General features: G+C 48.6%; 1 protein-coding gene across 4 annotated transcripts in view; it reads left to right on the forward strand.

The window, feature by feature from the left end:
• CBY2 (chibby family member 2) overlaps positions 1-15,703 on the forward strand; it is a 135,378-nt gene extending 119,675 nt beyond the window's left edge. For 2 of the 4 annotated variants that reach the window (XM_086328912.1, XM_086328911.1), the window contains one exon: positions 14,310-15,703. In XM_086328912.1, the coding sequence (XP_086185038.1) occupies positions 14,310-15,521 (1,212 nt within the window). In that variant the 3' untranslated portion in view covers positions 15,522-15,703. Of the gene's footprint in view, positions 1-2,057; positions 2,133-2,407; positions 2,489-3,185; positions 3,402-14,309 lie in introns of those variants that run through there. The other 2 variants (XM_086328914.1, XM_086328913.1) reach the window with 2 other exon arrangements.
• Positions 15,704-16,730: the final 1,027 nt, after the last annotated feature.

Consider the following 16,730-nt stretch of genomic DNA (forward strand, 5'->3'; position numbering starts at 1 on the left):
GCAGGGGCACGTGTTCAATCCTGGTTGGGGAACTAAGATCCTACATGTTGTCTGGTGTTCCCACCCACCGCCTCACCACCCGCCCCCCGCCGACAAAATCATAGAAGTAGAACATAGAGATGGTTTCTAAGGGTTGAGGGGAGGCAGGAGTGGGAGGAAGTGTTTAATGGTCCTAGAAATTCAGTTTTGCAAGATGAAAAGATTCCATCGATCCATTGCACAGCAATGTGGATATTCTTGACACTCCCGGGCTGTACGCTTGAAAATATTTAAGATAGAAAATTTAATGTTATGTGTTTGTTATTTGTATGTTTGTTATATATATGTTGTTATATGTGTGTGTTATATGTCTGTAACCACAAATAAAAAAATAAAATACAAGTTAAAAGAAGAAACCCTGGGAGAAATTCTCATTGAAAATAAGACATTCTTTGCTAATGGTAATGGGATTAACTACCCTCTTGGCTTTTGCATATGTATGTCTTTGATTTTCTTGTACATTGGATTTTCTTAAAGCGAGGCTTGTGTGTGACTAAGGGGTGGGAGCTTTCGGTGGGTTGTTTTGGTGGCCCTGATCCATCATTCTCTTCACTGTGTGTGGTATAATAACATGGGTTTGGAGCTTTCTGCCTAACAGGAGACTTGAAATACATGAGTGTTCCCACTGACAGCCTCCAGGGACAAATGATTTGACAGAATGGAGGCCAGGAGACTAGACTGCTCGTTTCATGAAGCCCAGGTGTCAACAATTGCTACATGTGATCTAGTAAAAATATGTATTTGGTCTTGGCCCCCAGTTCCTGGCACAGAGTAACTAAAACTTTTGAGATTTCTTGAGTGACAGTATGTTTTATTATTCAATCTTCAAAGGCCAATGAAATAATCAATCATGACCATGTAATGAAACCTCCGTAAAAACCTCTAAATGACAGGGTTTGGAGAGCTTCCGCGTTGGGGAAACGCAGGGAGATGCCGGAAGTGTGGTTTGCCCTGATGAGTATGGAAGCTCCGCCTTCCTCTCCCCTCATATGTTGCCTTAAACATCTCTTGCGTTTGGCTTTTCCTGAGCTGTATCTTTTATTTTATTTTTTAAAAAGCCCTGTAATTGTAAGTAAAGTGTTTTCCTAAGTTCTTTGAGCTTTTCTAGCCAATGATCGAAATTAAGGATTGGGTTGTGGAAACCCCTGAGGTACAGCTGTTAGTTGAAGTACTGGTGGTCCAGTTTCTTGCAGAGAATTCCATGGACAGGTGCCTGGCAGGCTACAGTCCATGGGGTGGCAAAGAGTCGGACACGACTGAGCAACTAAGCATGAGTCTGAGTGAGAGACTGGTAGCCCAAGGGGCTTCCCAGGTGGCGCTAGTGGTAAAGAACCCACCTGTCAATGCAGGAGACAGAAGAGATGCGGGTTCGATCCCTGAATCGGGAAGATCCCCAGAGGAGGGCATGGCAACCCACTCCAATATTCTTGCCTCAGGCAAGAGCTGGGATTTCCCCCAGGACAGAGGAGCCTGGCAGGCTTAGAGTCCATAGGGTCACACAGAGTCAGACATGACTGAAGTGACTCAGCATGCATGCATTAGTGGCCCAAGACTCCTGACTGGCATCTGAGGTGGGGGCAGTTCTGTGGGGACTGAGCCCTTTAACTTGGGGGATCCGGCATGAATGTCAGGTAGGGTGTGTCAGAATTGAATTGTAGGACCTCCAATGGGTGTCAGAGAATTGAAGAATGGGTTGGTGTCAGAAAACATCTCAGACTCCATTTGTTTTTCTCTTGGTCTGGGAAGAGTTCAATTTGGATTTCTTCCTTCTTGAGTAATCCAAGTAGAAAATGCCGCCTCTGGAGAGAGGAAAGGGGTCTCAGTCCAGCCTGGCAGTGGAGATGCAAATGTCAGCCAGGATGACCAAACAGGGGTCCAGTGTTTGGGCTATTGTGTGTCACACCGACCCTGACCGGCCACGTGGACACAACCAGATGCCTGGCCAGCAGACCCCTCATTCCCACCTGCGATGCTCAGAGAGAGACCATGAGCCTTGAGAAAGACCGTATTGTTTTGTGATGTCACCTCTGGAATGTTCTGAGTGTTTTGGTGACCAGCTTCTGCACAGGACCTATACCTGGCACCTAACATTGGTATGGCTTTTTCCTTGAGCTAGGAATAGTAATGAGAAAAGGCAGTAGCTAAAGACTTTCAGAAGGCTCTGTCATCAACTGTAAGACGTGTCTTAATTTCTGTTCAGAGATTGATGAAGCATCTTATCAGATACCATCTTCACATTCTCCTAACGTACATAATTAACAGGAGGGGAGAAGTGGATAGTAGAAAGTCCTGTGTTTCACAGTTGAGCAGCTGAGGCTTAGACGATGGGCTGGAAAACAGAAATCTGCCTATGTTCTCTTTTCCACAGCACTCGAGGCCAAATTTTACAAGAAAAAGAGATACCAAATCTGAAAGCCTAGAAATTCCCATCAATGTGGTTCTACCTCAGGTAGGGATGAACACAGAAGGCTGTAACCTCTCAGTTTTGGCCGGAATAACCCTCCTCTTTCCAAGCTCTAGCAAGATACTGCAGGACAACGGTAGCCAGGGCCTCAGATTCTAGCTGTAGGTCAGCTGCCAGCCAGCTGTGTGCCGGGGGCAGGCCACTTAGTCACTCGAGGTCTTGGGTTTCCCGTCAAATGAGGAGGTGGGTTCAGTGATCTGATAAGACCGTCCAGCCTGACCGCTAGAAGTTTCTGTGACAGTCTTTTCAAAATTAGATCGTTTGGAGCTTCTTTACCACCAGGGGGCGCTAGTGGTAAAGAATCCGCCTGCCAATGCGAGAGACGTGAGACGTGGATTCGATCCCTGGGTGGGGAAGATCCCCTGGAGGAGGAAATGGCAACCCACTCCAGTATTCTTGCCTGGAGAATCCCATGGACAGAGGAGCCTAACGGGCTACAGTCCAGAGGGTTGCAAAGAGTCGGACACGACTGAAGTGACTTAGCACACACGCACGTTGTGCAGCTACTCTGGACTTATGGGGAGAGAATTAGAACTGGGACTTGGGATCAAGGGCATAGGACTGAACCTATGAACCCGGGCATGGACCAAGGGGTATGGGGTCCTGTGGAGGGGCCAGGAAAATTAGGGCCTGCCGTGTACCAGAGACAGAGCGTAAGGGGGATGAGCCTGAGGGGGTCAGAATGGAGGCCAGCGAACAGGTGACAGGCTGGACATTCTCAGTTCTCCTCCTGCTAAGCAGCCGTTTCCCGGGAGGGGTCCTCCTGATTGGATTGTTTCTACTGCTATGTCACAAAGGGGGCAGCCTTCCTTCTCCAGAGTCACCTAAGGCCCTGGTGAAGATCATGGCGGTGCAGCCAGAGGGGCTGAAATGTAGGGTGGAGGAATCCAACGCAGAGGTAATGATCTGAAAGATCTGTCCAGGGATGTGTGGGAAGAGGGTTGACTCCCCAGTGGGGTCTTGGAGGCATGAAATTAGAGGACAGCCTGCTGCCTGTGCCACACACAGGCAGATGAGCCTCAAGGGTACAACCGGAGGGGCACAAGTCCTGAGTCAGGCTCCAGACCCCTGCCAGGATGCGCTGGGCACACTCTGGGGGAAGTGTGCTCAGTCACTCAGTCATGTCCGACTCTTTGCGACCCCATGGACTGTAGCCCCACCAGGCTCCTCTGTCCACGGGATTCTCCAGGCAAGAGTACTGGAGTGGGTTGCCGTTTCCTTCTCTCTGGGGGTAAAGGGGCAACAGTGCATTTAGATGATCTGAGCAGGCTGTGAGAGGGATCAGTGTGCTGACTGGACCTCCCCAAAGGAGAGGCTTACGGCTGGTGGCAGGGGAAGGATTGATTTGAGTAACACGGGGAGGAAAGGAGACTGACCGAGCGCTGGTTTGGTCACGATGGGGCCCTGGGCCGTGCAGAGCGAGGGAGAGATTGTAAAGGACCGGGAACTGGGAACCGCAGCAAGGCCACTAGTAATGGCGGAGCTGGAGTTAGAGGCTTGAAGCCAGGTCAGTGCCCACGTCCTCTGCCACAAGCTGGGCACATGCCGCCTGCTTCTTCCCTGGCTTTTAGGAGAGGGTGCCTCCCCCCCCCCCCCATCATAACTGCCAAGCCCCGGAGCTCCCTGCACGAATCTGCCACATTCTGCTTCGTTCTGGTTCTGAGACTGAGTCCATTTGTTTCAAGAAGGAATTGCAGGAGCAGCTCTGTGTCTCCAGAAAGTGCCTCTGCCCTCCCCACCCCCCACCAGCTCCCAACCCTGCCTGAACGCTTCTCATTTGCATTGCAAATGTCTATGATTCTCTGTTTGTTATCACCCTTAGGTCTTTTCGGGTCTTACTGATTTCCAGTTTTCCTTCCTCACAGTAAATATTTGTGTTTTCTAATCTGTTTCTCTCCAGCGCATTAACTTGCCAGCCTTCCCAAGTTACTTCCTTCCCAAGTTCTCTGCATGCTGCCCCCCACCTCCCTTGCCCCTCGGTTCCTTTTGTACATAACGGTTCAGTTCTCCCCAGCATTCCCGTTTTCCCTGTGAGCGCTCTCTGTGAATCTCGAAGGCACTGTTTCCTGCGAGATTGTTAGTGAAGGCTCCTCCCCAGGTCAGAATGGGGTCCTATCACCCCTCCAGGGCCCCGCCTTGTCCCTCCCTGTCGCAGTTTCTCAATCCCCTTTGTTTGGGTTTGTTCTTAAGAAGCTATGGAATCTATGGCTGACAATGCCTGTAGCTCTGCCAGTTTGAAAAAGTATTAGGAGGAAGATTCAGAAGATTCTGTGTTAAACAATTAGCTAAAACCACCACGTATGACGAGAGAGGACATCTTTAGCCTCTTTGCTGTTAGTGTTAGGATTCTATCAAAATCAATTACACTGACCTGCGAATTATCCTCTTATCTGTTAGCATTTATTAAAACCAACATTGACTTTCTCATGGCACTCAGGAGTGGAGTTGATTTAAGCATATGATCATGATACTCAGCCTTGTCACCTGATCTGAAAATTAGTGGCAGATTTGGAGAATCCCAGGGACGGGGGAGCCTGGTGGGCTGCCGTCTATGGGGTCACACAGAGTCGGACACGACTGAAGCAACTTAGCAGCAGCAGCAGCCTTTCCTTCCAGCATATTCTGGGTCTCAGCTTCCCCAGGCTTGAAACATAACCCCAGAGGGCTGAATGTTCTCTGACCATAACCCTCAGTAATGCTGGCAAAAGCAGGGCTTTAAAAAAAACCTGGTCAACAGACTTGGAGTATGCTGAGGGCATTCGGACATCTCTTCTGGTCTGTGGTGACCATACTTCTCTGTAAGTGCAGAGAATCTCAGTGCCTGGCAACTAAACTGGCGAGTAGTGTCCAGTTCTGTTCCCCAACTCTTCAGATGGGAGGCCAGCAACCTCGAAAGCTCCATCCCCGAAGGTCCTGTTCCTTAGACACCCCTTAGGTTCAGAAATATGCTTTGGTCTCATCACCTCCCCTCTGCCCTTAGCCCTACCCCCATTTCCAGCCGCCATCCCTCCTATGTGGTCTCCATTTGCCACACACGAGGCTGGTGATCTGACCGGAGCATGTAGTTGGTGATTTCATACATTTTCCTTCTAGGACCACATGTATTTTAAAAAGGGATGCTGGGGAGAAGGATAAAGAGTGAAAAATGAAAGTGTTAGTCGCTCAGTCATGTTTGCTACTCGGCAACCCCATGGACCTTCGGAGAAGGCAATGGCACCCCACTCCAATACTCTTGCCTGGAAAATCCCATGGACAGAGGAGCCTGGTAGGCTGCAGTCCATGGGGTTGCTAAGAGTCGGACACGACTCAGTGACTTCACTTTCACTTTTCACTTTCGTGCATTGGAGAAGGAAATGGCAATCCACTCCAGTGTTCTTGCCTGGAGAATCCCAGGGACAGAGGAGCCTGGTGGGCTGCCCGTCTATGGGGTCGCACAGAGTCGGACACGACTGAAGCGACTTAGTAGCAGCTGCAGCAGCAGCAACCCCATGGACCTTAGCACACCAGGCTCCTCTGTCTATGGGATTGTCCGGGCAAGACTACTGGAGTGGGTTGCCATTCCCTTCTCCAGGGGATCTTCCCGACTCAGGGATGGAAACCGGGTCTCCTGCATTGCGGCAGATTCTTTACCGTCTGAGCCACCAGGGAAGCCCAGGCCTGATGCTAAGGATGGAGCTCAACCACAGGCGGGATTCAGGCATCTGAGCGGGAGCTCTCGGTACCCAGGGCCCTTCCTGCATCCTTAGCACTGATGCACCTTCCTTAGGTCACAGCCGGGAGCACTTTGCTCCGGAGGGCAGCGTCTGTGGGTCACCTTCCTAACAAAGGCGACCCGATGGAAGGTGTGATGAGCCCCACGGCCACTCGTCTCCCCTTCTGCTTCCTTCCTGTATCCCGTTCTTCCATGAAGAAGCCCCCTGCTCCTCTCCCACCTACGAGGGCATGTCCTACATGTCAAGGAAGAAACTGTCTTTTCTTTCTTGGAAACCGGGCCAGGCTGTGCTGGGGGTTTGGGTCATGCTGCTGGAGACCCCACCTCCGAGGTTGAGGAGAACTTTGAGGGGTGTTCCAGGGGCTTTTAATTGGCCCAGACCTCTGGTTTAGGGCTCAGTGACCCCAAGGGCAGATTAGTTTGGCCCATGAAACCAAGCCTGTGATACCACTGGTTGAGGAGACCTACTAAGGAGCTGGCTTCAGACGTCAGCTAAGGGGGTCTGGGATTTGGTACCTCAAGTATCTTGAGAGCTTGCAGACGCTCACTTTTTGTCAAGTTCTTTCATAAAGAAAGACGGTTAGGATTTGCTCTAGTGTTTTAGGCCAGGAATGGTTAAGCTTTACCAGGAGAACTGGCCCTCTGTTTGGTCTTGATGACACCTTAATAACCACTTTCTTGGCCTCTCACAGTAACCCCTGGCAGTAGACAGAGCAGCTACACTGAGGTGACTTTCAGAGAAGCTAAATGACTTTCACAGGAGCAGCCAAAGTGGGACTTTTAAACCCAAAGCTATTGGGAATTTGAGGCCTCTACCCTCATTGGATTATAGGTTCAAGATGGTGACATGGACAACCAGCAAGCTTGTGCACAGAGGGCAGCTTCTTTTAAGGGCTATGTAGGTGGGTGTGGGTGGAAGCCCTGTGATGCAACTGCTCTGCAATTTAAAATGTGAATTGAAATGTGGATATGGCTTTACCAAATAGACTAAAAATATTAAGGCGAACGAGATCACCACTTTGGAGGGCCCAAAATAGTATGATGTAACAGTGCTGTGTGCTGCTGCTAAGTCGCTTCATGGATGGCAGCCCACCAGGCTTCCCTGTCCCTGGGATTCTCCAGGCAAGAACACCGGAGTGGGTTGCCATTTCCTTCTCCAATGCATGAAAGTGAAAGTGAAGTCGTGTCCAACTCTTCGCGACCCCATGGACTGCAGCCCACCAGGCTCCTCCGTCCATGGGAGTTTCCAGGCGAGAGTACTGGAGTGGGGTGCCACTGCCTTCTCCGACAGTGTTGTGTAGTCAACCTAATAACTCCTCCTCACCCTTCAGTGAGCTTTGGTTGATGAGTGCATTGGCAAGGACTCATTATACCGCCACTGTCTGTGAAACGTGTTGCTCTGATTTCCAAAACTAGGGATGTCAAAAGAGTAAGGGGCAGGTGACTGTGCTAAGAGAATGACAGTTTATTCATCTGGGGAGAAGATGGGACAGGACGTATGAAAGCCACTGCAAAGTAATGAAAACATAACACGTGCAGAATAAAATATCGGAGCGTTGTGAGGAGCTAGAGTGAGCATGCAGTTTGGAGTCAGATATCCTGGTTATAAATCTTTGCTGGCTGTGTGAGCTTCAGTAGACCCATGGTAGCTCTTTTCAGTAAGATGTTACGTATAAATATGGAAATCAGTTAGCATATCATCACATGGTAGTCATTCCGTGTTACTTCCTTTACCTTGTTCTATACAACTGAAGGAAATGCTAAGCATCTTCTCTTCTGAATGCACAGTCACCATTCTTGCATGTCTGAATCTCCCTATAAACAAAGAAGATGTCACATATTCTCCTTTTATTTTTGAGCTCAACAAAACCTCTGAAACAAACAGGGCAGATGTTAGTCAAATGGCTGTGGATGGTTGCACAGGTTCTGCACTGCAACACCAGTTGTGACTGGCATCCTCTAGAGTTGGACATTGTACAGCTTGCACAAACATAGAGGGTGTCTCTGAATCACGCTAGCGCCCACATTTTCTAGATACGGAAACTGAGGCAGAGAAGTCAAGTGCTTTTGTAAAGGCCATGAACTTACAGCACAGAGCCGAGACTCTCTTTAGTTTCATGACGTCGAGTCCTCTGTGCCCCGTACTTTCCTATCAGAATTAAAGGTTTTACACCAAGAAATAGTTGGTGCTAATGCATTGATTTTCAAATTGACTGGAAGTTCCCTGAGGGCAGGTCTGAGAACAAATGCCCAATTAGTGTTAGTTGATTCAATGACATAAATGTGGAGGAAGATTTGGTGCAAGAATGTTTAAAGTAGGAATTGATTAGGGTGAGGAGTTTGCACCAGGCCAAGAAACAGCTTTCCTTTGCGGCCTAGGTCCAGTTAGGTCTGATTGGAATCAGGGAAATATGGGAATTGTCTTGGTTCAGCATCTTCCCAGAGTTTAAGCATGATTCTTGGTATATCTGAAATGCCTGTATATTTGTTGTTTTTCTTTACATCCTCTCATTTTCAGAAAGAGAAGAGGAGTTGCTCTATTTTGGCTCATCCTAATCCTATCCATAGGATTGTGGGTTTGATAAAAATAGGTATATTTTCCTAATACCCATTAAAATAAATGCATGACTATCACATTTTTTAAATAAGTGTTTTATCTAAGAAACTAGGCCATGAAACGATGCTAGACTTGGCCACCTTCTGGGTCCTGTGTGGGAGAAGAGGAAGAATAGAAAGACTTAGTTATAAGAGGAGGGTTTGTTCTCTTGGTTAAGAAGGTAAAGAAGAACTATTAGTCCATCAGTGTTTTCTGGATTAGGTTACCAGGCATGAAACAGACAGTACAGGGTCTGCTTGGGAAGTGTTGGTCACGTAAGGAAGGGGACTCGATGTAAGCCAGGTTGATAAAAGAGGACTGCTGGGGTCACGGCAATGCCAGTTTACAAACTTAAATCCCTTGCACCAGAGAAAGTTAGACAAGAGGGTGTTTAGAGATAATGCCACTGACCTTTCCATCACACAGAAGTGAAGACCAAGGTCAGAGCGTGAGAGGATGTGACTGAGGCCACGCAAATGGCGTGCATAAGGACAAGGGCCCAAATACCCAGACTGTCCACTACTAGGGATCTGCCACCCCTGTGTTAAGCTTTCTACTTAGTGCCTTTATGTTGAGGGGATAGTTGGAAATCCCTCAGCTATCCAGTTCAGGATGTGGATATAAAATGCAGGCAGCTGACTAAGTGGATAATTTTAAGGCCATAAAGGATACTGTAAATAGGTAAAAAGCACCAGTGATTTCTCTTTGGTTGTTCAGTTGGATCAAAAAAGTGTCTTTCTGATAAAAGTCAATTGTAAAAAAGAAATGAGACAGTTGGGAAAATTTGAATCAGTATTTGTTGACATTAAGGGATCACTGTTAAATTTTAAAGGGAAGATAATGGTATTTGGTTTTGTTTAAAAAATGCACATTGACTTATTTATGGATAAAACAATACCATGTCTATGCTTTGAAATAACCCAGTGGCAGAAGAGTGGTTCTGAAATTGGATGATGTTACAGATGAAACAAGTGTGGCCTTGAGTTGATAACTGCTGAAGCTGGGCGATGGATACATGGAGATGTACTAGACTATCCTCTCTCTTTTTGTGTACATTTGAAATTTTCCATAATAAAAAGTCCCCAAGTACTGAAAGTCCTTTGCTAAATTCATGGAGATTTCCCATATGTGTGCTTCACATAAATAAGTTCAGGGAGCCAGAACTGGATTTGTGACTGAGTAAGTGGAACTTGTGCTGGTTATTTAACTTCTCTGAGTTTCAGTCTATCCATCTGTAAAATGGGAATAATAGTAACACCTTATTAAATCAGTGTTGTGAGGATTAAAGGAATTCAGTGGATGGATCACTCAGCCCAGGGTCTAGCACAAAACTTCCCTTTCTTTCTCATGATGGAACTATAAATCATTGACTAAAACTACATTTTCCATAATAACATCCTCGAGAGCAGGATGTTACTGCTGAGATGGAGCCCTCTATTGCCTCACCCTTTGAGGATGAAGATGACCTCTGACTCCTTATTCACTCTGGGATCAAGGCACCTTCAATTTACAAGAAATGGTCTGGGCTCTTCACAGTGGGATTCATGCAGATCACAGGTTCAGCCCCAAGAGCCAGGGTGCTTCTCCAGTTGAGAAAGATGAAAACTACTGAAGCTGGATTTATTAAAGTAAATAATGTGCTGATCATAGAATGTCCCTGCACCCTTGCTCTCTGGAAGATTAAGCACATCTTTACAAAGTTAATGACATGTGCTTATTGCAAAGTTAATAGCATAGAACTGTGCCTTCTATTTATCTAGCTCTTTAGGTCTTAAAGAATTCTAACCAACTTTATACACTGTACAAATTATATATCTCTCTATATACTTATATATATATATATATATATATATATATATAATGCAAATAACCTGACTTGTTTTCTATCTTATCTATCTGTAAAATTGTGAAAATAACCTAAGAAATGAGAAATTAATATTTGGAGAGCATTGCGATGTACTTGGATGAAATGCTTTTGGTGTATTTAGAAGCAGCTCCCGTGATCTTATTTTTATTTAAATTCATTGCTGCAATTGTTACCTCTTCTCCAGGAGGCATCCCTGTTCATTACTTTATGAATCATCTCAGAATTCCCCCATTAGTGAAATCTCCTTTTCTCGATAACAATACCTTACATTTCTATGGCACCTGGCAGTTTTAAAAACACTTTTGCATTCATTATCTCTTTTCAGTCCTCGTAATAGTGCTGTGAACTAAGCAGGGCACATGGTATTATTTCCATTTTACAGGTACCATTTGCTGACTTTCAGTGTTGGAAGGTGCTTTTAAGATCACAGAGTCTGACTCTCTTTTGCACTAGTGAAAATCTGGGTCTCAGAGAAGGTGAACGAGTTCTCTAGTTTCATGCTATCAGCAAGAGAACTAGGATAAGCATCTGTGTGATCCCTGTCTTGACCTCTGGGCCTAGTTTAGCCCTGGTGTAACCCTCAGAGAATTCCATGGACAGAGGAGCCTGGTGGGCTACAGTCTATGGGGTTGCAAAGAGTTGGCCTCAACTGAGTGATGAACACTGCAACCCTCAGAGCAGTTCTGACCACTGGAAGCCAGAATTGCCCAAGGGAGCTGGTTAGAAAACCAGATGGAATCAGTCTGGTAAGCAGAGGCTCCAAAATCTGCATTTAAAACACACTGAGATGACTCTGTATTGAAAGGTGCGACCGCTCCTGGCTTGTCGGAGGTAAGCTCTGTGACTCTGATCCTCTTTTTATGGGGTGGTTTCGAGGTGCACGGCCACCCTCATGAATTCCCCCTTAGGAATCCCTTGGCCTCCTTTGATGTCTTCACTACCACACGTTCAGCTCCCGTGGTTAGTGACACGACTGTGGCAGTGCCTTTCCTTTCCAAAATTATCAGCAGGACTCTGTTTTGAGCCTAGCACTGTGTGTGTCGGTATTTAAGGAGCTGCTATCAGGACAAACTCAGGGGTAGGGAAGAGTGAAGGATGAGCCCGAATAGGGCCAGGGAGAAGGTGGGACTTAGCAACGGCACTGCCGTCTTGGATAACTTGAGTGACTGTTAGGGTGATGCCAGTTGTGGGTCCACCTGGGGTAGCAGGAGGATGATGTTTATTCTTCTTGTAGGATGACAGAAGTGTGTGAGAGCCCCAGCTTAGTGCTTTCATATATTATCTCTTAATTCTGAAGTATTTCTTTGCAGCAAGGCAGTGGGTGCAGTTGCTCCAGTTTGAAAGCATGGTAACTCACAGAACTTGTCCATATTCTTGTAACTGATCAGATAACCGGGTCAGGACTCAGAGGTGGTTGACTCCCAACACTAATGCCTTTAAAACCTCCATGCTATATTGTTGATTCTTCTTATTCACAGATTCCATGTTTGTGAATCTGCCTAAATTTTTTTCATTGAAATTAGTTTGCAACCTCCAAATCAACACTTGTGGCACTTTGTGGTTTACTATGGACACTCACAGAAGGGTGAATGATTTGAGTTACCTGATGCACACGTTTCCAGTTTAGGCGCCTTCTTGTTTCAGCTCTGACTATAAAACAGTGTCCTTTCCACAGTTTGTTTCGTGTCACTGTTTTCACACTCTTGTACTCTTTGTTGGTGATCTCACTTTCTAAAATGGCCCTCAAGCATACTGCTGAAGTGCTGTCTTCAATTCAGTTCAGTTCAGTCGCTCAGTCGTGTCCGACTCTTTGCGACCCCATGAATCGCAGCACACCAGGCCTCCCTGTCCATCACCAACTCCCCGAGTTCACCCAGACTCACATCCATCGAGTCAGTGGTGCCATCCAGCCGTCTCATCCTCTGTCGTCCCCTTCTCCTCCTGCCCCCAATCCCTCCCAGCATCAGGGTCTTTTCCAATAAGTCAACTCTTCGCATGAGGTGGCCGAAGTACTGGAGTTTCAGCTTTAGTATCATTCCTTCCAAAGAAATCCCAGGGCTGATCTCCTTCAGAATGGACTGGTTGGATCTCCTTGCAGTCCAAGGGACTCTCAAGAGTCTTCTCCAACACCACAGTTCAAAAGCATCAATTCTTTGGTGCTCAGCCTTCTTCACAGTCCAACTCTCACATCCATACATGACCACAGGAAAAACCATAGCCTTGACTAGACGAACCTTTGTTGGCAAAGTCGTGTCTCTGCTTTTGAATATGCTATCTAGGTTGGACAAAACTTTCCTTCAAGTGTCTTTTAATTTCATGGCTGCAGTCACCATCTGCAGTGATTGTGGAGCCCCAAAAAATAAAGTCTGACACTGTTTCCACTGTTTCCCTATTTCCCATGAAGTGATAGGACCTGATGCCATGACCTTCGTTTTCTGAATGTTGAGCTTTAAGCCAACTTTTTCACTCTCCACTTTCACTTTCATCAAGAGGCTTTTTAGTTCCTCTTCACTTTCTGCCATAGGGTGGTGTCATCTGCATATCTGAGGTTATTGATATTTCTCCCGGCAATCTTGATTCCAGCTTGTGTTTCTTCCAGTCCAGCGTTTCTCATGATGTACTCTGCATATAAATTAAATAAGCAGGGTGACAATATACAGCTTTGACGTACTCCTTTTCCTATTTGGAACCAGTCTGTTGTTCCATGTCCAGTTCTAACTGTTGCTTCTGGACCTGCATACAAATTTCTCAAGAGGCAGGTCAGGTGGTCTGGTATTCCCATCTCTTTCAGAATTTTCCACAGTTTATTGTGATCCACACAGTCAAAGGCTTTGGCATAGTCAATAAAGCAGAAACAGATGTTTTTCTGGGACTCTCTTGCTTTTTCCATGATCCAGCGGATGTTGGCAATTTGATCTCTGGTTCTTCTGCCTTTTCTAAAACCAGCTTGAACATCAGGAAGTTCACGGTTCACGTATTGCTGAAGCCTGGCTTGGAGAATTTTGAGCATTACTTTACTAGCATGTGAGATGAGTGCAATTGTGTGGTAGTTTAGCACGAGAAGGCAGTGGTATCCCTTATGGAGAAAACACCTGTGTTAGGTAAGCTTCCTTCCCGCGTGAGTTACAGTGCTGTTGGCCCCAAGTTCAAGGTTAATGAATCAAAATGCATTTTAAATAAGGTGTCTTTCAACAGAAGAAAAAGTTCCCTATTGATCAGTTGAGGAAAATGTGGCCCGCTGGAGGTTGGCAGGACCTAACGCTGTGTGTCTCCCCTGAGTCCTGGTTCAGTATTAGCTAATTCTGTATTTGCTGGGACATTATAGAATAGAAGCTGGAGAAGGGAATGGCAACCCACTCCAGTATTCTTGCCTGCAGAGTCCCATGGACAGAAGAGCCTGGCAGGCTGTAGTCCACGGGGTCACAAGAGTCAGCGACTGAGCGACTAAACCACCACCATAGAATAGAGCCTCCGCCAATAACGGGGCCAAGTGCAACAGCACCCTCGGTGGCTGGTCCAGACTCCCAGACGGGGTTTCTTGTGGGGTCTCGGGCCTCTTACGTGGCCAGCCGGCCTCGGGTGCAGTCAGCCTCTCTTTGCTAACCCTGGGCTTCCCTGTTCTTTCCTGCAGAGGGGCACAGCCGAGCCCTTCCTGAGGCTCCACAACTTGTACCCCACCCCTCGCTGTGCCCGGCAGGCCGCCCTGCCCAGGCTGAGCCGTCGGGTGGTCAGCCAGCACTCCTACCCACTCAACCGCTTCTCGTCGGTGCCCCTGGACCCCATGGAGCGCCCCACGTCGCAGGCGGACCTGGAGCTGGATTACAACCCACCGCGGGTGCAGCTCAGCGACGAGATGTTCGTCTTCCAGGACGGGCGCTGGGTCAGCGAGAACTGCCGGCTGCAGTCGCCCTACTTCTCCCCGTCCTCTTCCTTCCACCACAAGCTGCACCACAAGAGGCTGGCCAAGGAGTGCCTGCTGCAGGAGAACAAGACTCTGCGCGAGGAGAACAGGGCGCTGCGCGAGGAGAACCGCATGCTCCGCAAGGAGAACAAGATCCTGCAGGTCTTCTGGGAGGAGCACCAGGCTGCGCTGGGCCGCGACGACAGCCGGGCCTCTTCGCCGCTGCTGCACAAAGACAATGCCTCGTCCCTGGAGGCGATGAAGAAGGAGACGGCGCTGCAGGCGCACCGCGGCCGGGAGAACAGCACCCTGCAGCTCCTCCGCGAGGAGAACCGGGCCCTGCAGCAGCTGCTGGAGCAGAGGAAGGCCTACTGGGCCCAGCCCGACGAGAAGACCGCCTCGACCGAGGAGATCAAGCCCATCTCCTCGCCCCACGAGGAGCCCCACGGGCTGCTGCCGGACCCGGGCCCCGGCCTCCCCTCCCCCTTCGAGGAGCCCAAGGGCCTCCCGGCCCCGCCGGACGACTCCAAGACCCTCCGGGCCCTGCGGGAGATGGTGAGCACCCTGTCCGCGCAGCCCGGGGAGGAGGTGGGCAAGGGGGGCCCGGGCCTCCCCGACGGCAGCCAGTCCCTGGAGCTGCTGCGGGAGATGAACCAGGCGCTGCAGGCCCTGCGGGAGGAGAACCAGAGCCTGCAGGTCCTCCGCGATGAGAACCGGCTCCTGCAGGAGGAGAACCGGGCCCTGCATGCGCTGCGCGAGGAACACAGGCTCTTCCAGGAGGAGAACAAGGCGCTGTGGGAGAACAACAAGCTGAAGCTGCAGCAGAAGCTGGTCATCGACACGGTGACAGAGGTCACCGCCCGGATGGAGATGCTCATCGAGGAGCTGTACGCCTTCATGCCTGCCAAAAGCAAGGACCCCAAGAAGCCCAGCAGGGTCTGAGGCTCCCCCCTCCCCAGGCGCACAGAGGCACCGGGCTGGGGCGCCCCCACCACATAACGCCCACCTTCCCCATGGGCGCCTGGCCTGCCCCTACCAGCTGGTGCCCAGTGCAAGAGCAGAATGAGCGGCCTGGTCAATTCAGAGAAGTAATAAAGACCTGAGGAGGCTGGGGCCTAACCACATGGGCTGCTCTACATTCTTTTGTGGTTTTTATGTGTTTTTTTTTTTTTTTCCCCTGTTTTGAGCACTTGCAGGCTCCCTGGTAGCTCAGCTGGTAAAGAATCTGCCTGCAGTGCAGGAAACCCTGGTTCGTTCCCTGGGTCAGGAGGATCCCCTGGAGAAGGGAACAGCTACCCACTCTAGTATTCTTGCCTGCAGAATCCCATAGACAGAGGAGCCTGGTGGGCTGTAGTCCATGGGGTCACAAAGAGTTGGACCTGAGTGAGTGAGCACAGAACAGGGTCACAGCAAAATGAAGCACAAAGTACAGAGAATTCCCATACATCCCCTCCTGCACACCCGCCACAGCCTCCTGGACTATCACCCTCCCCTCCCCTCCCCCAGAGGGTACTCTGGTTACAATTGATGAAGCTCCATTGACCCATGCCTATCACCCAGAGCCATGGCTTACATTGGGGTTCACGCTGGGTGTCGTACATTCTATGGTTTGGGTAAAGCATGTAATGACATGCATCCACCATGAATACACAGAGCATATTCACAGCCTTACAACTCCTTTGTGCTCTGCTCATTCATCTTTCCCTACCTCTCACCCCTGGCAACCACTGATCTTTTTACTGCTCCCCACAGTTTTGCTTTTCCAGAATGTCATATAGTTGGAATCGTACAGTAGGCAGGCTCTTCAGCAGCAGGCGTTTAAGGCTCCTCCGTGTCTTCATGGCTTGATCGCTCATTTCTTTTTAATGCTGAATGCTGTTCTGTTGTCTGAATGTACCGCAGTATGTTCATCCATTCACCCACTGAAAGACTTCTTGGCTACCTCCAAGTTTTGGCAATTATGAATCTAGATGTTTTTTCTTTTTTTCCTCCTGTCTCCTCCTTCCTCAGCCTCCTTTATCATCTGTTTTTCTCCTCTGTTTCCTCCCTTTTTCCTTCTTTGTTTCCCTCCTCTTTCTCCTGTCTTTCTTGCTCTCTCATCACCTAGCATTGATGAGGCCATAGAGTAGGGGATGGGCTGTGGGGCTCAAG

This window comes from Bos grunniens, chromosome 12 (assembly GCF_055505025.1).
Source record: "Bos grunniens cultivar Pamir isolate PY7600 chromosome 12, Bosgru_T2T1.0, whole genome shotgun sequence".
NCBI lineage: Eukaryota > Metazoa > Chordata > Mammalia > Artiodactyla > Bovidae > Bos > Bos grunniens.